At 41.9% G+C, this 27,983-nt stretch overlaps 1 protein-coding gene and 1 non-coding gene across 5 annotated transcripts in view; both read right to left on the bottom strand.

The window, feature by feature from the left end:
- Shc3 (SHC adaptor protein 3) overlaps positions 1-27,983 on the bottom strand; it is a 246,843-nt gene that overhangs the window by 49,278 nt on the left and 169,582 nt on the right. For all 4 annotated transcript variants that reach the window (XM_070033347.1, XM_070033346.1, XM_070033349.1 and 1 more), the window contains 4 exons: positions 20,230-20,293; positions 16,922-17,041; positions 12,408-12,461; positions 3,279-3,330 (listed from right to left, as the gene is read on the bottom strand). In XM_070033347.1, the coding sequence (XP_069889448.1) occupies positions 3,279-3,330; positions 12,408-12,461; positions 16,922-17,041; positions 20,230-20,293 (290 nt within the window). The remainder of the gene's footprint in view (positions 1-3,278; positions 3,331-12,407; positions 12,462-16,921; positions 17,042-20,229; positions 20,294-27,983) is intronic.
- LOC138834955 (U6 spliceosomal RNA) lies at positions 2,444-2,549 on the bottom strand. The gene has a single exon (XR_011374307.1). It is a non-coding gene; the product is annotated as a U6 spliceosomal RNA (small nuclear RNA).

Here is a 27,983-nt window from a genome sequence, read left to right as displayed (position 1 = left end):
GGTGAATGATAGAAATGTTAATTATCCTGATTTGATCATTACATATTAGAGAAATTTGTCAAAATACCACAATACACACTGTAAATATATCTGATAGGGGATTAGTAAACAAGCACAGAAGTAGAGTTAGGTAGGAATAAATTCTAGGGTTCTATTGCACAGTAGGGTGACTTTATTATATGTCAACTAAAAATTACATACAATTTTTAAATTATATTGTTTTTGTGCCCATACTAGGGCTTAAACTCAAGGCTGTACCACTTGAGCCTCACCTCCACTGTAGGCTTTTTGTTAGTTAACAGAATTTCCTGCCTGGGCCTCCCCAGTGTGGGCAACAGAGGCATGATAGACAACATCGATGGCTGCAATTTCCTTGTCACTCTTCTCTGCAAAGGCTATGCACCGTCCCACACTGTTGAACCTGAACTGGCTCCAGAAGCAGTGCCAACCAACTCCAGAAGAAAAGACATTGCCTTCCAGAGTACCGCTTGCCCCCATGTTTGGTCTAACGGAGCCCAGAGCTTCCCTTTTGAAAGTTCTGCTGTCCAGATGGATGGAGGGTAGGCCCTTCAGGACTGGGCTCAGTTTCCTGATAGAAGATGCCCTCCCCCCTAAAAAAAAAAAAAAAGGAACTCTCTTGTCCATTGTCCACTATGTGAAAAACAGAGCAAGAAGGGGCCATCGACAAGCCAGGAAGAGCCTTCTCTGGGCCTCAGGTCTGCTTGACCTCGAGGTTCAGTTTCCAGCCTCCAGAGCTGTGAGATATAAGCACCTGCATTTGAATCCCCAGTCCACAGTGCTGTGTTATAGAAAGCAGTCTGAGCTTTGCCAGGCCTGTATGTACAATACTGACTGGGGTACGGTTACACTTGTCTTCCACTACTGCATGCTTAGTGGCCTAATGACAACTATTTTATTATATTTATTATATTTCCTGATGTAAAATGGGTCAGGAATTTAGGCAGGGCTCAGCTCATATGTCTCTGTGGCATCAGTGGGGGGTTGGCCAGTGGTCTTTGGCTGGCACATGGACTGGTTGAATGGGTCCAAGTTGGCTCTACCTCTATACCTAGTAGTTGGCAGAAAAGATCAGTAGGCTACATCCATCAGCAGATCCTTCTCTGCTCCCGAGTCCCAGGCCTACCCTAGATGGCCACTCCCTGAACAGCAGAACTTTCCACTGAATTCTCTTCTCCACTCAAAACTTTATATTATTATTATTATTGTTATTGTTATTATTATTATTATCTTTGAATCATTCAACATGTCAGTTTATGAGTATAGCATCTTAATCAATGTCACCCTTTTCATCATTTTCTCCATGTCTTCCAACTCCAGCCATACTCTCCGTTTTCCTAGTTCTGTTTCCATACATATACCTTAAATATTATGACTGTATTTTTCCACCCTTCTCTTCATTCATCTCATTTATCTCTACGCCCTCCCCTTGACCTTGCCTCCTGCCCTCATACCTCAAGTTCCAGTTTCCTGATGGTCATTTTGTTACACTGTAAGTTAATTGTAATTCTCCCCTGCATATACCAGTAGTTCAAAGCTTTCTAATTGCCCCACCTCTGTTGGGAAGTGACAGTTGCAGAACAGGAAGTTACCATATTAGAACATGCATTATCTCAGCTATAGGAGCTCCCTTTCTGTCCCCCCAACCCAACCCAAATTGTGGCATATGACAATCTTGAGCTTGCCTGGGAAGGGCAAACAGTATGATCTTGTGATCTTCAACCTGAAGCATCACTGAGAGACTTGAGAGACTCCCTCTCACTGCTCCTTAACCCAGGCTCAGCAAAAACCCAGAGGGAAAGCGGTCCTCACATTTACTTAAATAGGAATGCAAACTTTCCAGTCAGGTTGAGGAGAAATCACAATGGTCCACTGGCATATTACCTATCTCTCTTGCTCTGAAACAGTCTCTTAAGAGTCACACTGCACCATGTTGAAGAAAGACTTAAGAATAAAGGAAGGATTTACAGAAGTCTTTCCCCATTGGGAGGTGAGTTCTACATTGCAGGTTAATTGATTGGTCTGTATGAAAATATGTCCCAGATATGAGGGGGTGTGACAAAACAGAATGTAAAGTCTCATAAATTGAAATATTAAAAGAAGGAGAACATATGTGTTGATATAATTTGTGTGTGTGTGTGTGTGTGTGTGTGTGTGTGTGTGTGTGTGTGTGTGTGTGTGCCAGTACTGGGGCCTGAACTCATGGCTTGAGCATTGTCCTTTTTGTACTCGATACTGGTGCTCTACCATTTGAGCCATAGCCCTACTTTTGGCTTTTTGATGGTTAACTAGTGATGAGTCTCACAGATTTTTCTGCCAGATTGGCTTTGAACTGAGATCTTCAAATCTTAGCTTCCAGAGTAGCTAGGACTACAGGCATGAGCCACCAGTGCAAAGCTCCTTTTTTTTTTTTGAAATAACTTAGAAAAATATGGAACACTTCACAAATTGTGTGTCATCCTTGTGCAGGGGCCATGCTAATCTTTTCTGTATTGTTCCACTTTTAGTCTATGTGCTGCTGAAGTGAGCGCTCCTTTTTTTAAATTTTGCAATTCCACTGGGAAGTCAGCAGCCCCTGGGATGGTGGCTGGAAGGAATGGAAGGGTTGGGAACAGAAGGAAGTGATGCATTGAATTGTTATGAATTTTATTGGTGCTTTTCATTAATGAACTTCCATTGTTGAGATAGTATGCCAGGGTAACCCTCCTTAGTCTTAGTCAAACCACCAGCTCTCCTGTTCCTTCCAATGGGCTTTTACAAATGCCCCTCTCCAATCAAACCCTGGAGGCTTAAAGGGGTATCAGGGACAATCTCCCCTGCACTTGGAGGTGGCCTCAGGAGCAGGAGACAGGACAGTAAGCACAAAAGAAGAGCAGAAGCCAGACAGGAGGATAGGCAAGTGTGGAATCTTTCAGATACAATGTCACAGGTACAATATCACAGCACCCATGAAGGCTGCTCTATAAGTCAGATGTAAAACCATAGCCATCTGGATACAGGTGTGTGTGTGTGTGTGTGTGTGTGTGTGTGTGTGTGTGTGTGTGTGTGTGTGTGTGTGTGTGTGTGTATAAATCTGTGTCTCAAATCTAACTGAACCAGGTGATGTGCTGCCCTTGCAAACCTCCATTACCCTTGGTAATATCATGTGAGACAGGCTCATTTGGTGACAGAAGCTGAGATAATGAGGAACACCTGCTACTCAGGGCTAATGAAACCTAGCTGTACTTGAATGAATGATTATGAGGACGAAGTCTGCTTACCTCTGCGATTCACAGGGTCCTTGGCTACATAGGCAACGTAGTCTGTTGTGTCCTGTTAAGAAAAAGATGATAGATGATCACTCATCACACTGAGAGGTAACACCACAGGAATACAGTGTCTATACTACATGCCTATCCATCATACCACTAAAGAATCAGGGCTATGACCAGGCACCAGTGCTCATGCCTGTAATCCTAGCTACTCAGGAGATTGATTTCTGAGGATTATGGTTCAAAGCCAGCACAGGCAAGAAAGTCTGTGAGACTCTTATCTCTAATAAACCAGCAAAAAGCTTGGAGTAGAGCTGCAGCTCAAGTGGTAGAGTCAGCATGCGTGCATGTGCGTGCATGCGTGTGCACTCACAACACACACACACACACATACACACACACAAATCAGCTCAGTGTTAGAGCACTTGCCTACCAGACAAGAGGCCCTGAGTTTGATCCCTAGGCCTACCAAGAAAACAACCAAATGCTGCCTACAAAACAGTCCAACAAAGGCATCTTATGAAAAGGCAAGCAGGTATTACATGGAGATCTTATAATGCAGACTCTGGGGACCCACGGGTCTGAATTTACTTGTGCAGATTCTGTGGCCTCTGCAAAGAGGACAAGGTATCTAGTTTCTCATGGTGGACCTCCTGGGAAGCTCAGTCCTATCACCCAGATCATCTGATTTAACTGGCTTGAATGTGAGACCTGCCTATCAGAAACTTTAAAAAGCTCCCAATTATACTAGCGTAAACCACAGATGAATGGCACTGCTGCCAGCAGTGCCTCTATACAAGGGGCCCTCAAATTTGAGTTACTGTCAGGGTTTCTTGTAGGGCTTCTTAAACAGAGAACTGTACCACGCCTCAGAGTTCCCAATCTGGTGGATCTCTGGCAGAGCTCACAAGCTGGATTTCTGACAAGTCACAACTACCACTGGGGCGGGGACCACAATCAGAGAAAATTCTCTATTCAGGAAGAAAAGCAGAGTGGTTGTGTGAAGATTAGGGTGAAAACACTCCTGTGTGGGTAAAATAGTTCTTCTCACCCAGCACCAGTGGCTCAGGCCTATAATCTTAGCTACTCAGGAGGCTGAGTTCTGAGGATCATGGTTAGAAGCCAGCCTGAGTAGGAAAAGCCAGAAGTGGAGCTGTGGCTCAAGTGGTAGAGCACTGGTCTTGAGAACAGAAGCTCAGGGACAGCATACAGGCCCTGGGTTCAAGCTCCTGGACTATCACACACACACACACACACACACACACACACACACACACACACACACAAGATTCTTATTTTCTTTCTTTTGAAAAAGAAAATATTTTCATCCATTAAGCTGTTTATAATGGTACTATTTCCAACAGCCAAGATAAGGAATCAGCCTAAGTGCCACAGGATAAAAGGATACAGATAATGTGGTCTGTATTCACAACAGAGAATTGTTTAGACATTAAATAAAAAAAAAGAAATCATGTAATTTGTAAGTAAATGGATGAAGCTAGAGATCACTTAAGCCAAATAAGACAAACTTGGAACAATAATATCATGTTATACATCAAACCCCTACAGAAAATGAAAAGGAGATCCACCCATCAGAAAGACTTTCAGTTCTCACTTTTTAATCCAAGGCCAAGCTCTGCAAGGAAGAAAATGGCTGAAGAGGTCAATATGGTAGAGACTCAACTGCTCTCTTCTGCATGGCATATCTAGGTTGCATGCTCTTGTACTCTGTCATATTTCTCTTCTAATAAACTTTTCTTGGAGTCAGACACACTACCATTGCACCACCAGGTCCTTAAACTTTTCTTTTATCTTTAAAAGAAGCCACTTCACATATGTGGAGAGTAAAAAAAATTAAATTAAATTAAAAAAGAATAGAAGGAAGACTCTTAGAGAAAAGGAACTAGGGGAAGAAGGGAGAGGAATAAGAGAAGGTATTTGAACAGAATAGATATAATCTAAGTATATGACATGTAACATGTGAAATCAGAAACATGCATGCATGTTACAATGGAATCTATCATTTTATACAATTAATATATGTTAATATAAAATTTCAAAAACATATTTATAAGCACTGCATAGAGAAGGTTTGTTCTTTCAGGTGGAATATGAATTTCCTCACCTTACTGAAACCAATGCATAGAAGAAAGCAAGATCACAAAGGTATCCAAGGCAGCCCTGTATCTGCTAGTTTCTCAACAAGTAATCAAGGAGCTAATCAGACTCTGAATTCTTGAAAAGAGAGAAAACTACAGCACTAAAATAAAAACCCAACTCTGAGTGTAGCTATTCAAGTCACCCTATTTTTACAGCTAATTTCCAACCCCACTGTTCTGAAGGGCTCCAGGGTAGCTAGATGTCATCAGCACTTGCAGGGGTTTCTGTGGTGACTCCTCTGATGGCACTGTCTAGGAGCAAAGGGTGCAGCTTTTCCTCTCCCAACAACACCCTAGAATATGCTACAAGAACAGGATAAGGAGGAGTGGGTGTAGACTTGTGTGGAGTCCTGGTTGGGTTCTGAGGAGGTAGTGGGTGCTGCCTGGCACTTCTGCCAAGTTTCTGAATCTCACAAGCCCATAGGGAAGGAAATGAGGAGAACTCTGCCAGCAGTTGTGTAGACAAAGACCTACTACCCAGGACCATTTTGTGTGTAATTTCCTCTCCCTGTTCATTGGTAGGGCAGGGAGGAGATGACCAACTGACTTCTATTCATTGCTGTGCAGTGAGGAGCTGAGGGTCTTGAGCTCTTGGTAAAAATACAGAGTGTAGCTCATAGACTTCCATTCTAAATTCATGGATGTAAGAGTTCAAGGGTCCTTGGGGGGTACTTCCAAGAGTATTTAGAGAAATCAAATTTCTCATACTGGAAATTATGAAACTTATGTGTGTTTTCTAACATTTGAAGTGTCATCAAAAATTGTTTCTCAGTTTTGTATTTCCCTCTCCATAAGCTTAACTAACATGACAATCTGGGCACTAATAGCTCATGCCTCCAATCCTAGCTATTCACGAGGCTGAGATTTGAGGATTGTAGTTTTCAAAACTATCCCAGCAAGAAAGTCTGAGATTATTACTTCCAATTAACCAGCAAAAAGCCTGACATAGAGGTGTGGCTCAATTGGTAGAATACCAGACTCGAGCAAAAAAAAAAAAAAGAAGGCCAAGGGATAGTGCCTAGTACTGGCAGGAAAGTGTGTGTGTATGTGAAAGAGACAGACAGAGAGACAGAGAAATAGAGAGGAGGGAAGGAGGGAAAGAAAGAGAGAAAGAAAAGGAGATGGGAGGAAAGAAAAAGAGGAGGAAGGAAGGAAGGAAGGAAGGAAAAACAAGAGAGGGAAGGAAGAAAGAAAGAGAGGGAAGGGATAAATAAAAGGAAGGAAGGAGGAAAAGAAAGAAGTAAGGAAAACAAGAGAGAGGAAGGGAAAAAAGAAAGCAAAAGGAAAGAAGAAAGAGAACAGGAAAGGAAGGAAGGAAGGAAGGGAAATAGAAGGAAGGAAGGAAGGGAAATAGAAGGAAGGAAGGAAATGGAAGGAAGGATGTAAAGACTATAAACTAATGGGAGAACAAACAGGATTATTTAGACAGGATGTGTGTGTCATCAAGCTCTGTGTGCAAATTCAATGCCAAGATCTGCAGTTGGGTTTCGGATATTATGGGTGCTGAGTTTTTAAAGAATTTGAAAGAAAATACTGAGTAGTCTCCTGTGCTCCACTTGACTCAAATTGCCATCACAGTTGTACACAATGAAGCACAACTAAAGTTTTTGCTTTGGGAGGAGGAAGTACTAGAAGAATTAAATCATCCAAATGCCTATGGAAATCGAGATGCTTAACTCAAAAATTCTATACGTAAGTGTATCTATCGTGGGGAGGATAAGGGGGAGCAGAGAGGTGGGAGATAAAGAGTGAACGAATGAAGCAGCGATGCTCATTAGACACTATGTTGAATGTGAATTATACACCTTGTGGGGAAGGGAGGTCAGGAGGAGAAAAACAGGGAGAAAGCAAGGGAAAAGGTGACATTGTTCAAAAAGAAATGTACTCATTACCTGTCTCATGTGTAACTCCTCTGTACATCACCTTTAGATCAATAATAATAATTAAAAAGATTTCCAAAGTGGCGGTGGGGGGGAGGGGACATGGAGATATTCATAGGCCACATTTTAAAAAATTCTGAACCTTGGCAGCCGGTATAGTAACATGTCAAGAGCAGATATTTAGTTTTCAACTTTGTCATCACAGTGAATTAATGTAACTTTGAACGTTATTGGCTTCAGTCAGTCTTTTTATTTAACTTTCAAATTTGATTGGGGTTTAGAGAGTTCTTTAAAAAGTATAACATAAAGAGCCAATGTCTTTTTACATCTTCAGGTAACAAAATTAATTTGAGTCAGCATTTGTATATACAGGGAAATTTTATTTTATTTTTTGTCGGTTGTGGGGCCTGAACTCTGGGCTTGGGTGCTGTCCCTCAGCTTTTCAACTCAAGGCGTGTGCTCTACCGCTTGAGCCACAGCAGCACTTCCGGTTTTCTAGTGGTTTATTGGAGAGAGGAGTCTCATGGACTTTCCTGCCCAGGCTGGTTTAGAACAGTGATCCTCAGATCTCAGCCTCCTGAATAGCTAAGATTACAGGCGTGAGCCACCGGCGCCTGGCTTTTTTATTTTATTTTTTTAATAAAAGGTTTTTGCGCTGGTCTGGGAATCTTTACTCTGGCACGCAGTTAGGGAAAGAAGGGCAGTAATAAGATATGATGTGCATCTCTCAGATGGTCAGTGAGGGCTGTTCCTTTCCTAGGATACTTCTTCTTGTGTTTGTTTATTTTGTTCCACTATCCTGGCTTGAAGTCCATACACTTCATTTGGCTTACTTCTTCAGGGCTGGTACTCCACTACTTGAACCGTGCCTCCAGTCAATCTTTTTGCTGGTTAGATGGATAAGTATTGAAGACTGTTCTGCCCGGGCTGGTTTTGAACTTTGATCCTTTGGATCTCAGCTTCCTGAGTAACTAAGATTACAGGTATGAGCCACTGGTGAGCAGCTGCTGCTATACTTGTGGATATTAGGATTCAATACAATAACCTTGACATTGCCCAGTTACACAGTGAATGCACTAATTGGGGAAATGAGTTAATAATGTTTTATAGCTTGTCTAATTTGATACTTTTATCTGCCATTTTCCTACTGGGTAGACTAAGGGGCAAAGTGATAAGTGGCAGATATTTTAATGGGGCCTTAGGGATTGGGATCTTTGTCAGAAATAAACATACCGAGAATGAAAATAGCCTACAGCAAGAGCCTTAGGTGCCAAGAGAAAGATTTCCCAGGAGAAAGATTTCCCAGGAGAAAGACTTATCTCAGTTCCAGTTTTAGTCCTGGCTTTTGTTTCACCTTTCCTCGTAGTTATGACTCTGTGGAGGGCAAGGTAGACACAGATGGAGAAGTTCCCATTCTCCAAACCTATAAATAAATTTACTTTCCAGATAGTTGGATGGACTTTCATATATAGATATATATGCTTTATGTGGAGATATGTCCTTTTTATCATATGTGTGTACATACGTATATTTCACATATTATACATATATATATATAATTTTTTTCTTGATGTGGACAAATGTTAAGATCCAGACACAGAGTGTTAAGCTAGAACCTAGAATTCTTTCATTAAAATCACCTACGAATTGTTATATGTTAAAATCAGGCTATAGCTTAATCTGTAATGGGTTGCATGCATAATTTCACCTGTATTTGGAATGGATAAAATGGGAAGCAATCCTTTTTTGTATTACTAATCAAAGCACAGGAAGTAGAGGCATGACGAGTGATAGAGAGCCAGCTGAGAATGAAAAAGCCAAGTATATTCCGTGTTGTCACTGTATTTGGTTTGGGTACCCTGGTATTGTATATGTGTTTATTTGAATTTGGGAAGAGAATGGTGAGGCAAAAGACAATGGAGGAACCAATGCAACAGTGACAATATGTTGGAAATGATTTGTACAACTTGGGGAGTGGGGTAGGGGCAAGACAATATGTTGGAAATGATCTGTACAACTTGGGGAGTGGGGTAGGGGGAGGGAAACAAGGAGAAAAATGAGGAAAAGGGTAACAAGTTTGACAAGAAATGTACTTATTAGCTTGCTTATGTAACTGTAACCACTCTGTACATTAGCTTGACAATTTAAAGAAAAAGGAGAAATTGGAAAACCTTATGTCAATGACAAATCTATCAACCACAGTTGAGAGGGAAGGTATAAAGAAGGCACTGTCAAATTATACTGAAGGTTGAAATAACATAACAGGCCTTGAGTTCAACCTCCAGTATGGGCACCAAAAAAAAAAAAAAGGCAAGTTACAGAAAATATAAAATACAAAGCATCACATATTAATGTAAGTGTGTCCCTTAATGTTATTAATCTTTCTTTTCAATTTTCTTTTATTGAAGACACAATAAGGCATTTAAAAATTATAGTCTCGGGCTAGGAAGGTAGCTCAGTGGTAGAGTGCTTGCCTTGCATGCATGAGGCCCTGGGTTCGATTCCCCAGCACCACATAAGCAAAAAGAAAAAAAGCCGGAAGTGGCACTGTGGCTCAAGTGGTAGAGCGCTAGCCTTGAGCTGAAGAGCTGAGGGACAGCGCCCAGGCCCAGAGTTCAGGCCCCACGGCCGGACGCAAAAAAAAAATTATAGTCTCATTTGCATCTTTATAAATAAAACAAATCTAACATGAGCCAATACATTTGGCTTCCTGTGAATTAGATACTTGTGTCTATCTTCATAATATGATTAAAAACTAAAGTGTAAAAAGATTTCCTGAAAGGAGCTGTTGATCCAGATGAACATGATATCTGCTTTTATCTTCTCATACTGGTCTCCCTTCTACATTTAAGAAGCTATGGTTCTATCCCCAGCACCAGGAAGAGAAGGAGAGAAGGAGGACAGACTATGCTTCCAGACAGACTATGGGTTAGCAATCAGTCAGAATGCCTGGAGGAGACATGTGGGGGAAGGTCTGGGTGTATGTGGTGGGGAGAGGGACAGTAAAGGTAAAAACTAGGCACACATGTACATGCGGGTGTTATCTAAAGAACTGCTCTACGGGTAGACACTGTGGACAATTCCGCTTTCTGAATAGGCATCTCACTCAAAATCTCCTGTTAGGATGACACGTAAGAACTCAGAAGGATAAGAAAGAAAAGAAAGGCTCAGCCAAGGAAAAGAAAAATGATAGAAATCTGTTATGGGAGGAAGCTTTTGAAAAACACTACCATCAAGTGTGGTAAAGGGCTCAAGCCACAGGAGCTCTGGGGTAAGACTGCTGAACTGTGCCCTGGTCATCCTCAGACTACTAGGTGATGATTTGAGAGCAAAGAGCCAAATGCAGGGGTGGGCAGATCCTTTCCTCTGCCCAGTATCTGTGGCTCAAGGTCCGAGGTGGGGTTGCTGAAAGGCAGGGGGCCCTGCCCTCACCCAGCCAGCATGCAGCCCCATCCCTCACTGCAGTCATGTTGCCTCCCCGGCTCTGTTCTTGGCCAAGGATTTCCCATTGCTGATATCTACCACCTGGTCCTTTAGGAAAAGGAAGGCTCTGGAATCTGCGGTTGAAATGGTTCTTCATTTACTTCCTACGTGTCAACAGCCAGTCTTTGACAGCAGGGTACCAGGGTCAAAGGAATCCAGGAGAAGAGGTAAGAAGGTCATGGTGAAAATAGAAATCAACAGGGTCCCTGACCTTAAAGAGAGGATGAATATGCCAACCCCTTGGGGTATCTTGGATGGTTACACTTTTGAGTAACAGTGCCTACTGAAACTTTAGTATAATAACAACCCATAACCCACTATTATTTTTATTATATAAAGGCTATTTAACACCAAAAAAAACTAACAAAAATATGGGGAACATTATTTTCAATTGAGTAAAAGCATCTCACAAAAAATGAAACCTCATCTTATCATCCTAAAAAATATCACTGAACTAGTGAAAGCTTTACCCAGACTGGTGAAAACTAATATAACAATGTACCAGGGGAGAAGAATCCTTTCTCCTATCCACTGCTGAGAAGGGTGGGACCTGTTTCCTCCCCTCTTCTCTCTGCCTTTCCTTCCTACGATGGTGTGAAGGGCTGAGCATCAACAGATTAGTGGGTAGTGAGCATCGGAGTTTGGCCCTATCTGGGGCTGGGGAGAGGAGAAGGAGGAGGAAGATGAAAAGGAGGGGAAAGCTGAGGAGAGGGAGGAGGAAAAGAAGGAGAAAGAGAAGAAGGGGGAGGGAGAGAGGAAGAGGGGCACTATAAATGGTAGCTTCTCAGGAGGCTGAGGCTTGATCTAAGGATCAAGATTGGAAACTAGCTATGAATAGGAAAGTCTCTGATACTCCAATTAAGCACACACACACACACACACACACACACACACACACACACACACACACACACACATTCGCTGGAAGTGAGCTGTGGCTCAAGTGACAGAGTGCCAGACTTGAGAACAAAAGCTAAGGGATAGCACCCAAGCTCTGAGTTCAAGTACCAGTACAAGCACCAGAAATAAATGTAGGGTAAATATAGAGTGTATATGTGAGAAGACTCAGATAGTTGAAAACTGGGACCTATTTGTCACCTCCTAAGAAGGAAAATGCTTCCAGAGTTTCTGAATCTTTTGTCAGTGAAATGAAAACTAATTGTAAGTACTCGTCATGGACTACCCTCTCCTCAAACAACGCAGTCAAAAAGAGCTTCTGATAGCAAGGCACTGGTGGCTCATGCCTGTGACCCTAGCTATTCAGAAGCCTGAGATCTGAGGATGCCTGTTCAGAACAGAAAAAAATCCATGAGACCCTTATCTCCAATTAACCAGCAAAATGTCCCAAGTAGAAACATAGTTCAAGTGGCAAAACATCAACCTTGAGCAAAAAAACTTAGGGACCATACCCAGGACCTGAGTTCAAGCACTAGTACTGGCACAAAACAAGAAAAAAAGGGGGGGGGAGGAAGGTCACAGCTTCTGAAACCAAGAAGGGGAAATAGTTGGATTCACTTTTTTATGTCTTATGGACTTATGGGGCACGCTGTGGATACAAGAATCCCTTCTCAGAAATTTGTAACAAGAGCAAGAGAAACAAATCAGAGCATACTTACCGGATCTCCTCCTGAGGCGAAGGAAATGGACTGCATGTGATGGTTAGCTATGATCTGCCAAGCCCAAACAAAAAGAGACAGGATGTTATTACCCTTCCCAAGTCTTGCAAAACCAAGTACTTGTTGGCAGGCTATATAAATTGACAAGCTTTCTTGAAAACTGGCACCTGCACAAAAGCAAAGACTACAAATAGATCCCCTGTTGTAAACATACCCAGTCTGAGTCCCATTGCTATCTAGTTGGTTGGCTAGCCAATCAGGAGCTGGGAATTCCTCTACAGATGAGGAGTTTGAAGCTATAGACCAAGTAGCTTGCTCAAAGTAAAAAGATGAGCGACACCAAACACTGGTGGCTCATATCTATAATCCTAGCTACCCAGGAGGCTGAGCTCTAAAGATTGTGATTCAAAGCCAGTTGGGGCAGAAAAGTCCATGAGACTTTTATCTCCAATAAACCACCAGAAAGCCATAAATGGAACTGTGGTTCCAAATGGTAAGTGGTTCAAATGGTAAAGTGTTAACCTTGAGCAAAAAACCTTGAGCCACACAAGCTCTGAGCTCAAGCCTAAGTCTCCAACCCAAGGTCAGAGTTTTAACAAGTGTGTTAAGAAGTGCCCCTCACACACTCAAACAGTGCAACTTCCTAGTTCCAGAAGTATACCAGGGCTTCTGTTATAGACCCCATAGCTAGGAAGGAAATGTGCTCTCATCTCTCTCTTTATTTGTAGCATGTTTCTTTAAATCAGAAAGTCAGCAGCCAAGATCCAAAGTGTGTGTTCCTAAAGCACGTGTAAAATTTGTCAACTTTAAAACCAGGGAAGACATTCCAAGTTAATTTTAAAATGGGAAATTCCCATTTGCTCTGTGAACTGTCGCCTAAATGAAACTCAGCAGACACTGAGTAAATTAGAAGCTGCCCTAAATCTCGAAAGCTGTCTAAATCTTCCGCACTATTTTTATCTTGATAAAGACAATGGATTGACATTGAATTTCGAGGGGTGGAAGATCTCGCTTCCATCCCAATGCAACCAGGTTTATTTCTGGGCAGCATGCTCAAGCTCTCGCCCTTCAGCAGACAGTTGGGATTTACAAAGCTCATTTATTATCTTAATATGAGTTATAATAATATCCTGGAGATTTTTTTTAAAAGCTCCTGTGCAGCTGCATGTAGAACACAACCAAACTACATCATAATTTTTTTTTTCCATTTTGAGGTGCTGAACATTGAACCTAGGCCTTCAGGCATTGCTGAGCACACACTGAGAAGATTTGCTTGTTAGGTTCTTTTTTGAAGCATTACTGGAAATTGAACTTTACTAGGTAGGTGTTCTACCACTTGAGCCATGATTCCAGTCTCTTTTTACATTGCTGATTTTCAAGGAAAAGTCTCACTCTGATGATCTGACTTGCACTGTGAACCTCTTACTTGTGCGTCCTGGTGGTAGGGATGACAGCCACATACCATCATACCTAGCCATTGGTTGAGATGGAGTCCAGTAAACATTTTTTGTGCCCGGGCTATCTTTGAATCATAATACTCTGATCTCTGCTTCCCAAGATATTTTTAAATGCCTAACTTGTTAAATGGCATTTGTAAAACTTCAGGACCTAGAAAAACTTGAACATATTCATGAATATAAAACAGTGTGACTGGCAGGGTAGCTTGTGTCCAAGCCCCAATTCACTTGAACTAATAATAGTTGCTTGCCCTAGAATCTACCGCTTGCCAGTGATAGACAGCTCTTGAAAGAACAAGGAGAACCAGCCATCCCCAAACAAGGAAAATCTAGGACTTCTGACATTTTTAATTTTTGCACCATTAATCTTTGTGTATATAAGATTTTTGCTTATTTAACTCATGCTTTTAACCAAAAGAAATTCAAAGAAAAAGAAATTCAAACTGAAGCTGAGAAATGAAGCTACAAGTTCTGACTTTGTGGAAAAAATGAAAGTCAACATCAGGTCAACACAAAACAGTTTTTCCGTGCCTGTATCTATCCTCTTCTAGTAACAGAAACTGAAAAGAAAGTGAGAAAATTAGAGCCAATCAACTTTCCTGTATTGGCATGTGCTTCTACTTTGGTTTTATTTAGTATGGCCTTGTTTGTGGTCATTTGGGTAAAGGCCCAGTAGTGGGATTGCTAGGACATAGGGAAGTTCTATGTGTAGTGTAGTCTTTTGAGGAACCTCCATACTGCTTTCCAGAGTTGCTAAACAAGTTTACACTCCCACCAACGGTGTAATAATGTTTCCTTTTGGCCACATCCCCTCCAGCATCTATTATATGATTTCTTCATTATAGCCATTCTAACTGGGGTGAGGTAGAATCCCAATGTTGTTTTGATTTGCATTTCTTTTATGGCCAGAGATAGTGAGCATTTCTTCCTGTGTCTATTGGCCATTCTTATTTCCTCTTCAGAAAAGTCTCTAAGTCATTAGTATTTATTTATTTATTTATTTATTTATTTATTTATTTATTTATTTATTTATTTATTTATTTATTTTATGTGCCAGGCCCGGGGCATGAACAATGCCTAGGTCTTGTCCCTGAGCTTTCTTGTTTAATGCTAGTGCTGTATGACTTGAGTCATACCTCTGCTCCCAGATTTTTTTGGCAGTTAACTGGAGAAAAGAGTCTCATGGGCCAGGCGCCAGTGGCTCACACCTCTAATCCTAGCTACTCAGGGGGCTGAGATCTGAGGATCATGGTTCAAAGCCAGCCGGGCAGGAAACTCCATGAAACTCTTATTTCCAATAAACCATCAGAAAACCGGAAGTGGTGCTGTAGCTCAAGTGGGGACAGCGCCCAGGCTCAGAGTTCAAGCCCTACAACCTCAAAAAAAAAAAAAAAAGGAGTCTCATGGACTTTCCTTCCTGGGCTGACTTCGAACATTGATCCTCAGATTTCACCTCTTGAGTGGCTAGGAATATAGGTGTGATCCACCAGCACTCAGCTCAGAGTTTTATCTTAACTCTACTATTTGGAATTTGTAGTGAGTTCTGTCTGCTTTCTCTGGACAGAGAAGAGGTGTGTCTCACCAGGTGAGTTCCCATTTACTATAATGGGGACCTAAAGTGAACAAAGGAAGAACCAGAGCCAAGAGCTTTGTCTTTACCCAACCTGCTAGAGAATGCATCCTTTTATACTGGCATTTTCTGAGTTCCCTGGGGCTCAGCACTAATGGAGTAGGGCCACCCATCCTAGCACCAGCCAAACTATCCCTTTTTTACAGAAGTAAGGAATGAAGAAGGGGCCATTCAGAGATAAGGCCCCATCTAGTAGAGGGTTACAGCTTGCAGGCTCCAAAAAAAACAAATGATCTACTAGCCATATAGGATATGAGTGCAAATATGAGTGCCTGAAAGGGCCAGTCTCCACCAACAGCATGAGCTCCACTGGAGACAGTTCAAAGAAAGGCTGACCCTGACCAACATGCTTTACATGAAAATTAATCCTAAAGAATGGATTTCCTGGGGTGGGGGTTGTCTCTGGAGGACAAAAGAATAGAGAAGAGGTATTTAGTTATGTTCAAAGAAGACCAGAATGCTGATTCTCATGTCTACACCTAGATTTACTGCTATATCTTGGGTGGGAAGAATAGGGTCAATAGAGCTGGAGATGCATCCCACTTACCTGGGACTATGTACTCAATAAACAGAAATACCTATAAAGGTGACGATGTCATCCCTGGCAAGACAGTAAGAATCAGAATTGTGTCGCACACACAATGTGTAACTCACACTGCTAACATTGGGTCTGGTCAGAGCAGGGGATGATATTCACATGCTACAAACTATACAAGCATCTTTGCTTCCTTCTTCTCATTGGACCTTCAGAAATGAAGGTAGCCAGGCAGCCACTCATATACCCATTTTTTTCCCCACTTAAGAAACTAATGCTAAATAGAGAAACCTAGAAGACAGATGTTGTGCCTGGTACAACCATCCCAAATGGAATTAACAAATTAATTAAGTCTGTCTATACTGCTTTGTTCAGCTCTGAAGTTGCCCACCCTGATTATTCTCCAGACACATCACATCTCACCAATCCTGCAACACTCTGAACTGGACCATGCTCCAAAATATAAAACCACTAAGAAAGAAAAACAACTTCCAATTAAATCATGGCCTGCTCTCTGCTTCAGAGGTGATAAAATTAAAATGTGGTCTATAAAAACAATAAAAAAGGAATTATAAAAGGGCAAAGACAATAAACAGACGAGTTTGCACACACATCACTTTTGTTGCTCTACTGTAAGTAAACCAACAACTTCATGCATCACACACACACACACACACACACACACACACACACACACACACATTAGAATATAATGAAAGGGAGCAAGCTCATGGATCATTCCATTGATGACTCTTCACAGTGGCCAAAGTCTACAGATGAGTCAACATATGACATGAGCATAGTGCCCATGGACTCAGGAAGCTACAAGTAGGAAGTCCATGAACTCCCATCTTTAGGGCTCCACCAGGCTGGAAACCCTGAGCAACCACACCTGTTTGGAGTCAGGTGTCCTCAGGTTCAGGCTGGCGGTAGAGATGGTCAGGGAGATGCTCATTCCTGCAAACTGGAGATTGCTCTTTCCCAGGATGCTGGATAGCATTTTGCTTGGAGGCTGTGAAATCAAAGAATGTTTCATTATTTCAACTTTTTATTTATAGAAATAGTGTTCTCAGACTCAAAGGGTGGAGGCACAGATGTCAGCACACCCCCAAACCTTCACTGATTGCTCCTAATCCTTTAGGTACAGGAGGACAAGAAAAAAAAATGGATGGAATGGAAGGGTGGGAGTCAGTGCTAATATGCGCAATCCACAATATGCCATATGTAAGTTCTCCAAGACCCAGTGTGCAAATGCTGAGATGAGGGCCCTTCTGGACAGTCAGAGGTATCAATCTTCCTGGCTGCCTCTTGCCACATACTTGTGTCTCATGGGGTCCCTATGGGGCCTGGAAAAATAGCAGGGAGTTCACAAACACACAGCATTGCTTATTTTGATACCTGGTTTCAGCACACCAAGAATCAAACTATCTCTCAGAACAGACATGAGACTAATGAGCAATCACAGAGGGTAACCAGGATGCTCATCACTGAAGGGAAGAGTCTAAACATCTTTCTGGTCAAAGCTTATCTAGATGGCCCATTGGCCAGGAGCCAACACAGGATGGAGAGACAGAGGCTGGCCATAAGTGTGTCTCCTCTGCCCCTTCAGAAAAGTCTCTGTGCAGAAATGCAAGGACTTTAGTTTCCAGCTAAGCACTTCCTTCCTCCCTGGAGTCCCTGGACAAGCTTTGAAGCACTCATCTCTCTGGCCTTTGGGATCAACTCATTCTTTTCATTTAGATTACAATAACCTCTCTAAGTATGCTAATTAATTTCTAACCAGGCATGCACTTTTTTAATCTCCTGGGAGAAAAAATAAAGTAACTAATGCTAAGGCTTTCTAAAGTGGAGTTGAGGGATCATAAGCAATGCACTCCAACTGCTGAAGGGCAGACCAAAGGATAAACCCCTTAAGTCAGTATTCACTGGCCTTCTGTAGCTCCCAGGTGGGTGTACCCTAATCCACAAACCAATCAGAATGGGTTTTGCTGTTTAGAGTTTCTGCACAGCCAATTAAAATGCCTCTAAAAAGAACTTTTTATGAAATAACCTCTATTAAAAAAAATCTCTCCTGGGCTTATATATATACTATTCAAGCCTGCCCTGATTCCATGGATTCAAAACACGGCTCTTTGCTTCACAGAGAAATCAGATAAATGTTGTTTCTTTTGGTCTCTGTGGCAATCCTTTCTTTAAAAAAAAAGAGTCAACATTCTTGAAAGAACTCTTTAAAAATAGAGATGCCCTTCCACTGCTCTTCTCCCCTGTGAGATTTGGGTCAAGTGCATCTAAGATAAAATCTGGCAATGATCATGAGCTCCACTTCTACCTACCAAGAGCCATAAGCATACCCCAAGGCTTGTCAGTACCACCTGGTTCTGAGAAATGAGATCACCTAGCCCTGTTTTGAGATTTTTTCCTAGTTCCTGTTTTCAGGATTCCAGAGCTTTGTCCCTAGGATCCCCAGAGGATTCGACAAAACCTAAACTAGCATACCTGAGCTGTCAAAGTTCTCTGCTAGAAACCCAGGTAACCCATGGCTATATGGATTCCCCACCACCCAGCTCCAATAGCAGACGAATAGGGCTAGGAATAGCAGGGAATTGTTTTCCAAAATCAGTTGGAATCAAATGCACAGTCTCAGGGGCAGATTCAGGGTCTTTAAGATACTCTTACACATAATTCTTTCTAGGCAGAGAAAAGTCACAATCATAAGTACAGTGATTTATTTACTGCACGTGTCACTAAAAAAAGGTTTTGAGTGTGTGTTTTCTCTTAATTCAAATATTTTGTTTTCTTCTACTCCAATTTTTTATTCAAGATAGGGTTGAACTAGTCCCTGGAGCAGGTGGATTGGGCTTGACCTCAGCTCCACCTCCTACCTCTGTGCCTCAGTTTTTATCATCTGTAAGTGGGATTTCCACTGAATTTGCATAGTTTCAGTTAATGAGATCCCATTAGACCTTTTAGGAATTGCATGGGCTGCTTCTTAATAATTTTATTAAAATGACCGATGTAAATTCACAACGAAATATATCACAGTTTTTTAAAGTCTCGTAGGAGAGGAACAGAATGGCACAAGGCCTATGTGCCTCTGAACATACAAAATAATATTTATCAAAATGATAAATGGGAACAAGGACATGGGAACAAGCTTTTCTTTGTTGTTTCTTTTTGTTCTGTTTGCTCATTTATATGTCTTTGAGAGTGAAAGGGGAGGCACAGTGGAAGAACAAAGGGCGAAAAAGTGCAGCAATGGTTCTCACCGGACACTATGTTGAAAATTAACTCTATAATTTGTGGGTGGGAGACAGGCAGGAAACTGGGGGAGAGCAAGAGAGGTGGTGACATTGTCCAAAAAGAAATGTACCCTTTACCTGCCTTATGTAAGTCCTCTGTACATTACCTTTATAATAACATTTTTAAGTTAAAAAAAAAAAAAGACAAGCTGGGTACTGGTGGCTCATGCCTGTAATCCTAACTACTCAGGAGGCCAAGATCTAAGGATCAAAGTTTGAATCCATGAAACTCTTATTTCCAATCAACCAGCAAAAAAGAAGTGGAGGTGTGGCTTAAATGATAGTGTGACAGTGATTATTGAAATAGCCAAATGAGTGCAATATTGGTGTGCACACACACACACAGACAATACTGGACAGATAAATGGTTTTGCTTTAAAAACCCACCAATGCTTTTCACATCTGTTGTACCTGTACAGTGGAAATTCTGTATAATGATGTGTTACTGTGGGTCCCAAACCTACTGTTTCTAGGAATGTCATGCTGAAGTCAACCCCACAAAAGTATTGACACCACAGAAATTGGCAAGTGTTAAATCCTCATCCCCAAGAGCTGGTGGTAAAATGCTACCAACACACCACTGGACTACCTTCCACAAGGAGCTGCTATGATTAAGTAAATTCATGTATATTAAATCCTCAAAGGAACATCTAGCCAAGTATTTGCTATTGTCATTATCTTCAGGATTAAACCACAATGAATGATCATAGTGTCCACTGTTGGTCAGCAATGACAGTTCTCTGGCCTCAACCACAGGGAATCAAGAGCAATGTTAGCTTTCTTTGATTTTACAAATGACAAGAGGCAGGGCATGGGAAGAGGACAGTAGATCTTTTTGTAAATGAAGATGCCAAGCAATGAGACATTGTCACAGAGACACACATGATGTTAAAGGCAGTACCTTCCTTTTCTTGAGTGCTCCTTTGGCACCAGGCACTGCTTCGCAGACACGGCTGATGGCTTCCCTTAGGAAGAAGGGAGACAGAGTCATTTATCACATGCCAATTGGGACTATGAAACCCAGAGACTCCACTTGAACATCCAGGAAAACAACTGCTTGCAATTTAGTCTTTAATGCACAGACTAATGCTAGTTGACTTCCAACTCTGATGCTCTGTATCTCAGGAGCTTCTAAGTCCATGGGCTTTATGATTATCCTATCAGCAAGCTGTTTTGTCAACTTTTCAGTCAGGGTCAGATGCCTTGCCTTGAAAACACACCAAATTACAAATACAGACCATCCCCAACTGAAGATAGGTCAGTTTATCATGGTGTGAAAACAAATCCCTTTCAATAGAAGCTATAACTCAGATTTTGAAGTCTAATCTAATTTTTCACAGTTCAGGATTGTTATTTTAGTGTATTTTTATTACCATGCAATAACAAGATAAACTGATATATGCATAGAACTTACCCTGATAACCCTCCCTTTCTACTCCTACTTGCAGCCTCTAATAACCTCTGTTCTATATTCAGGTCAACTGCTTTGAGCTTCCACAAATGAACAAGAACCTGTGGCATTTGGCTGAGTCTTGCTTATTTCTCTTAATATGATGGTCTCCAGTTCTATCAACAGGATCATCTCTCAGATGCTGGGCAAAGGCAGTACCCACAGTTTCCCATAAGCCACAAAATGGCAAAAGGAAAGAATGGCCCTCAGCAGCATGCTATGCTGTGAAGGTTGCATGTTTTGGGGTTAGGTATAGCCAGTGCATTTTTGCTAACAGGAGTGGCTATAAAAAGGTTTGGGAGGGGGGCTGGGAAGGTGGCTCAGTGGTAGAGTGCTTGCCTTGCATGCATAAGGCCCTAGGTTCGATTCCTCAGCACCACATAAGCAGAAAAAGCTGGCACTGTGGCTCAGGTGATAGAGCGCTAGCCTTGAGCTGAAGAGCTGAGGGACAGTGCCCAGATCCAGAGTTCAGGCCCTATGACCGATTAAAAAAAAAGATTTAGAGGGGGAAAAAAATCTCTTTAAAATACAAATGAGCCACAAGATTCTGTGTGGGGCTGGGTCTAAAACAGCATTAGACGAACAGCTCCATCATCCAGGATCTACAAGTGTCCTCAGTGTTGAGGGTCATTGGTAGGGGACCAGTGGGTCAGGGGACTCACACACAGCTCTGACCACAGGCAGACAGGAGGCTGGGAAGGGTGAAGAGTCAGGGAAAGAAGAAGGCTGTACAGGTGACAGAGACTAGAGTGACCAAAAATAGGACACGTGAAAGCTACCCCAGCTCAATGTTGTGACAAGCTAGGTAAGAGCTGATAGTGAGATGGGCTGAAAGCTCATCAGAATCAGGAGACCAGAAAAGATCTCTAGGAGAACGCAACTCCAATGTAAAGAAGGAAAATACAGCATAAGAACAGGAGGGGATTTGTTAGGAAATAGAAAGACTTGGAAAAAATCCTATTAAGTGTAGTAAGCCAGACTTAAACAAACATAGGTCCTATGGTTTCCCGTATCTGCAATAACTAGTATATGTCTAGGACAAGCAGAAGAGGTCAAAAGCTATGTATATATGACCATATAACCTGATGCTAAGCAAAAATGAACTCCAAGATAGGAAAACAAAAGGTTTTATCTTTGTTCCTGTTCTTTTTAATGCACTTATCGTGTACTATGTTTTTTTCCTGTTTCTTTGTATGTTCTTCCCCCATGGTACAACCCCTGTTGTCACTGTATTTGATTCCAACGTCCTGCATCTCGTATATACATTTTTCTAATTTGGGGAGGGGAAGAGAAATAACAAAATGCTGAAATAAGGATACAAGATGACCCATTGTAACGAGATATATAAGACAATATGTTGAAAACGAACTTTACAACTTTGCGGGGGGGGGGGGGGGAAGGGGAAGGAGGAGTTATGGAGGTGGGGAGGAAAGGGATGGTAGTGGAAAATAAAGGAGGGTGTAACAATGCTCTACAGAAAATGGACTCATTACCTTGTTCATGTAATTGTAATCCCTCTGTACAGTATCTTTACATTAAAAAATATTTAAAAAAAGAACGTAGGGGGAAACAAGGATATAGAGAAAGGCAGAATGGAAAAGATCATAGATCCTCAGAGACATTACACCAACTTTCCACACTAAAGGTATCTTGCAATTAATTTCTACCATCTAGGTAAAAAAATTTCATGGTCACAATGCAGTGCTTGTAGGAGAGATGTGTCCTTAGGCAACAGACCGTTGAGATGAGCGTCATGTCTGTATTCAATTCATTGTAGAGAGTGAGGAGGGGAATAAATTTCTGAAAGGTCAAATGTGAGAAAATTTGTTATATATGAATCAACAGGACTTGGAAAGAATGAACTGTAAAGCAAAAGTTTTGGTGTTTATGCTTGCTCTTACTTATTTTATAATAATAGTCTAACTAGCCAGGAACTGGTGACTCACACCTATAATCCCAGCTTCTCCAGAGGCTGAGATCTGAGGATTGTGATTTAAAGCCAGCCCAGGCAGGAAAGCCCCTGAGACTCTTTAATTAACCACAAAAAGTTTAAAGTGGAACTTTGGCTTAAGTGGTAGAGCACCAGCCTTGAACACAAAAGCTAAGGGACAGCAACCGGGCCCTAAGTTAGTCTAACTGTGGCTCTATCAGAATGACCAATGTGTGTGTGTGTGTGTGTGTGTGTGTGTGTGTGTGTGTGTGTGTGTGTGTGTGTGTGTGTACACCAATCCTGGGGCTTGAACTCAGGGCTTAGGCACTGTCCATGAATTTCTTTGGTAGGCTACCACTCTACCACAGCTCCCCTTCTGGATTTTTTTCTCTTCTTTTGTTAGTTAATTAGAGATAAGAGCCTCTTAGGGCTGGGAAGGTGGCTCAGTGCTTGCCTTGCATGCATGAGGCCCTAGGTTCGATTCCTCAACACCACATAAATAGAAAAGGCCAGAAGTGGAGCTGTGGCTCAAGTGGTAGAGCGCTAACCTTGAGCTTAAGAGCTCAGAGACAGTGCCCAGGCCCAGAGTTCAAGCCCCACAACCAACCAAAAAAAAGAAAAGAAAAGAAACCTCTTGAACTTTGCTGCCTACACTGGCTTCAAACTGTGGGCCTAAGATCTCAGCTCCTGAGTAACCAAGATTATAGGCATGACCCATTGGTGTTCTGGTTTTATCCAAGTTTTGAAAGCAGCTTAGAGAACCCTGCTTAAGTAATATAGTAAACTCAGCACAGCAACTAAGTCTGATGGTCCAGCCAGCTACAAAGAAAAAATGCCATAGATGGAGTATCTCCTTTCAATTCATTCTTTAGATTCCCAGTTATCACCAGATTCTTTTCCTATCCACCAACATGGACTGAAAAAAAAGGAGAGCAATAGTTTTTCAAAAAGACCCACACTGCCAAAGGGCTCACCTAGTGAGATCCAGGGAAGTTCTACAGTTGGCCTCTGACCCCACGTACTGCTTCTGGGGAGGGGAGAAGGAAGACAACAGGGGCATTTGGAAGAATGTACCCAGCACTGCTATAATGGGCAACTCTGTCCAGCAAGCCTCCACAAAAGGCATAATAGTCTCAAGGCACATCCAGACAGTTAATCTTTGTCCTTAAAATTGGTAAATGAAAGAAGTTCCAGAAATTTTTCAAAGCTCAAACATGCAAGAAAAGTCCTAAGGATCCCCTGCGATAGCCTTTAGAATCTCCAGAGGTTTTTCAAATCAAGCTGTGTTTCATAAATGCCTTCATAAATGGCACAGATTTGTGCCTAATGGCTCACATGACAATACACGTGCACAAGTCCTCATTTCAACCCAGCCGTTGGTGTCTATTTCTGTTTGAAATAGAAATGGCACAACTATTAAAAATCAGGCAATATTTAGATGCCTGAAATTAGTTACTTTAACTCCAAAGCCTAATTTTATATGTAACTATTCTCAATTTCCTTCCTTGCTGTTTAAGCTGAGTACATTCTAGCCATCAGTACTGTTACAATTTGTTCATTTGGCAATAATTATTTAGCTTTGTGTAATTCCATTTAATCCCTGTTTGAATCCCAGGAACCAATTTTGCCCTGTTTGTAATCATAGAGATTGTTTCCTATATTTTGCTCTGTACAGACCCCAGTTCAGCACACCAAAAATCTTTACCTCAGAGCTCCACTAATATGAAAACAGAACATTTGGTAACTTCCCCGTTCATCTGAAAATAGCCACAGCCAGTCCTGCCACAAGTGCTGATCTGAGCCTCATGATCATACCATCTTCCAATTTAGGCAAAAATACACATCACTGAAGCCAGCACCTTCATAGCTAACAGCTTATTCTCTGGGATGGACAATCTTGCGTGGCATGTCGATCTTTCTGCTCTTTCTGCTCTTTCCTGGCTGCTTGTTCTGTCTCCTAAAACATACATACACAGACTTTTATAGAGTGAAGCAATAGAAGCTAGAACAGAGGAACAGTGATTTCTTGGTTTATAGTCTGGCAGAAGGAGAGCAACACACAAACAAAAATATTTAACAGCAAGGTGAGATCAAGTGCACACAGTGCACACACACACACACACACACACAGCAGTGGCCTATGTGGTACATGGAATAACCACATCTATAGAGAGTTACCCAAGTATTGTTGAGTGGGTGGATAATCATCCAGGAAAAAAACTAAGTTGAGCTCCCATCTCAGGTCTTCGTGTGTGTATGGGGTGGGGGTGGGGGGTCCGGTTGTGGGGCCTGAACTCTGGGCCTGGGCACTGTCCCTCAGCTCTTCAGCTCAAGGCTAGTGCTCTACCACTTGAGCCACAGTGCCACTTCCGGATTTTTTCTTTTATTGCTTATGTGGTGCTGAGGAATTGAACCCAGGGCCTCATGCATGCAAGGCAAGCGCTCTACCACTGAGCCACCTTACCAGCCCTCATCTCAGGTCTTAACTGCAAATCAACTCTAAGTGGGTTACAAATTGAATTCATGTATGATGAAATCATACTAGTACTTAAAAAAAAAACTGGGAAATTGTTATTGTTAATTACCTCTGATTTGAAGGATGAGACAAAACCCATAAACCATAAAAGAAAATACTGAACAACCAACAGCATAATAATCAAAATTTAAACACAATATATGCAGAAGCTAGTTCTAAACTCTACCATGTCATAATAAATTAAAGCCTAAAAATGAAGTCAAGATAAAAATGGGCATTAAATGTACAAACCTATAGAGGTAATACCCTTGGGACCAACCAGACTGCTGGGAGCAAGGAGAGAAATGCCAGGCCCCACAGCAGCCCACAAGTGAGATGGCACCCGTCTGAGATTCTCCTGGGCGGTTCCAGGTTCATTGACCTCCACGGTGGGGAATGCAAAGATGTCCTGTTCTGCTTCTGGGCCAGTCTCGGTGCTATCTGAAGAACCAGTCCCTGAAGGTTGTGGGTGGAGAGGTCACGACCTCCACAGGGGAGGCAAAGGTGGTTGGTGTCGACCACGGTAAAGAGGGGACAGGAGCCCAGACCTTCAGCCTCCTCCCGGGCTACCCTCCTCAGCAGTTCCTGCTGACTTATTTTGGGGTGCCTTTCTAATCTGAGATTCATTGGTGACCTCTGACCAGTGAGGCATCACACAGTGAAACCAAAGGAGGAACACAAAGGCACAATGGCTACATAAATTTGATCTTGTAAAATAATATTTATCGAAATGAACTCCAGGACATGGAAACAAGAGGGTTTCTTTTGGTTGCTGTTTTTCTTTTCTTTTTGTCTTGTGTGTTCATTTACCTGTCTTGGGAGGGTAAGGGGGAGGGCATAGAAATGGAGGGACAAAGGGTTAACAAATGCAACAGTGGTCTCATTAGATACTATGTTGTATATGGGGATAGGAGGAGAAAACTAGGACAGAGTAAGGGAAGGGATGTCCATAAAGAAATGTACTCATTACCTGACTTATGTATCTGTAACCCCTCTATATATCACCTTTATAATAACAATAAAAAATAAACATTTTAAAGAGTTAAACACAAGAAAAATATAACATATTTATTGTACATATATGAAAATGGAAGCAGGTAACTTGAGAGACTGGGCGGGATTAGGAGAGATGAGAGAAAATGATAGAAAGGATGACATTGATCCAAATGTATTATACTCAAACTTACACGTTCAATTGAAGCCCCTTTGTACAACTACTTAAAGAGAGTTAAAAAAACAAACTTAAAAAAAGAAAACATGGCAACATTTCATAGCCAAAGGGACAATCATGTAAATATATGTCAATATGGGAAATATCAAAAGTAAGTAGAAAACTTAGCAAAAGTAGGGACAAAGAGCTCTCGGGAAAGAAAATACAAGTGGCTCTTGAAAATGTGAAAAAATTCTCAACTGCACATGGTCCAGAGTTACATTTGATAGTACTTTGTATAGGACTAGGTTCTTCCATATTAGTGAACATAGGGACAATTCGGTCACATCCCTGACAAAATGGAAGATTCACAAAGCCTTAAGTTAGAACAGTGCTCACTCTGGATACACTCAAGGACAAGCCATGTGACTCTCTTCCACAACTATTGACTGCAGTGATGCTTCTAACAGGCCCGCAGAAAATAATCAATGACTTGTCAGAAGCCAGTTTACTCTGGACCACCACCAGCATGGCTGTAGCCAGATCACTGGGAAATATGTTTTTCACAATACTCCCACCACCCTCTCCAGTGGGGTGCCTGCTCCCACAAGCTGCTTCTGCAAAACCTCTAGCACCCTCCACATTACCAAATGTGTGGGCAATCTCTGTCCTCAGCTGATCTGTGCTTCCGCCCCAGAGCTTATTCTTTTGTTTGTTTGTTTTTTGTATCAGCACTGGGGCTTGAATCCAGGGCCTGGGCTGTCCTTTAGATTTTTGCTCTAGTGACTGTTAGGAGACAAAGAAGTGTGGGTGACTATGGAGGGGTGGCATGGTGGCTGAGGGTGACTTTCCTCAGAAAGAAAAAAGCAGAAGTATAAGCAACAATAAGGGCTAAGTTTGAGTGTGTGTGTGTGTGTGTGTGTGTGTGTGCTGGTACTGAGGCTTGAACTCAGAGTCTGGACACTTTCCCTTACCTTTTCTCCTAAAGGCTGATATTTTACAATTTAAGCCATAGCTCTACTTTTGGCTTTTTGCTGGTTAATTGGAGAAGAGAGTTTCACCGACTTTCCTGTGTAAGCTGGTTTCAAACTACAATTCACAGATCTCAGCTTCCTGAGTAGCTAGGATTACAGACATGAGCCACCAATATCCAGCAGGAAGGCAGAATTGAGATTTGCTTTCCCATCTCCCCATGGAGCTATCTCATAAATCAACTTGTCCTCTTTTTTGTTCTTTCTTACAGTCATGGGGATTAAGCTCATGGCCCTGTACATGCTAGGCAAGTGTTCTAACACTGAATTACACACCTAACCCATCTCCTTCTCTTCTGCAAAACTCATCATTTTAGTAATCTTCTGTATACCAAACAAAATAGGTCTGCTGCAGTAGCACATGCTCAGTTCTTTTATGTGAAACTGATTATTCTGGTCCATGGGGCTTAATGGCTGCTGACACCTCATAAATTCCCCAGCTCCTTATCAGCTGCCAAGTTTATCAGTATCTTCTAGTCCTCCAATAGAAGCAGTAGATCACTGCCAGGCTTAGAATCAAGGATCCATGGATCCATTCGGCTTTACAATGGAAAATACTTGAGAAAGAAGAATTGATAT

The sequence above is a fragment of the Dipodomys merriami genome, unplaced genomic scaffold, assembly GCF_024711535.1.
Source record: "Dipodomys merriami isolate MVZ:Mamm:240054 unplaced genomic scaffold, mDipMer1.0.p SCAF_22, whole genome shotgun sequence".
In the NCBI taxonomy this organism is placed as follows: Eukaryota; Metazoa; Chordata; class Mammalia; order Rodentia; family Heteromyidae; genus Dipodomys; species Dipodomys merriami.
The sequence above is the reverse complement of the archived record's forward strand: the minus strand, read 5'-3'. Positions and strand labels throughout refer to the sequence as shown.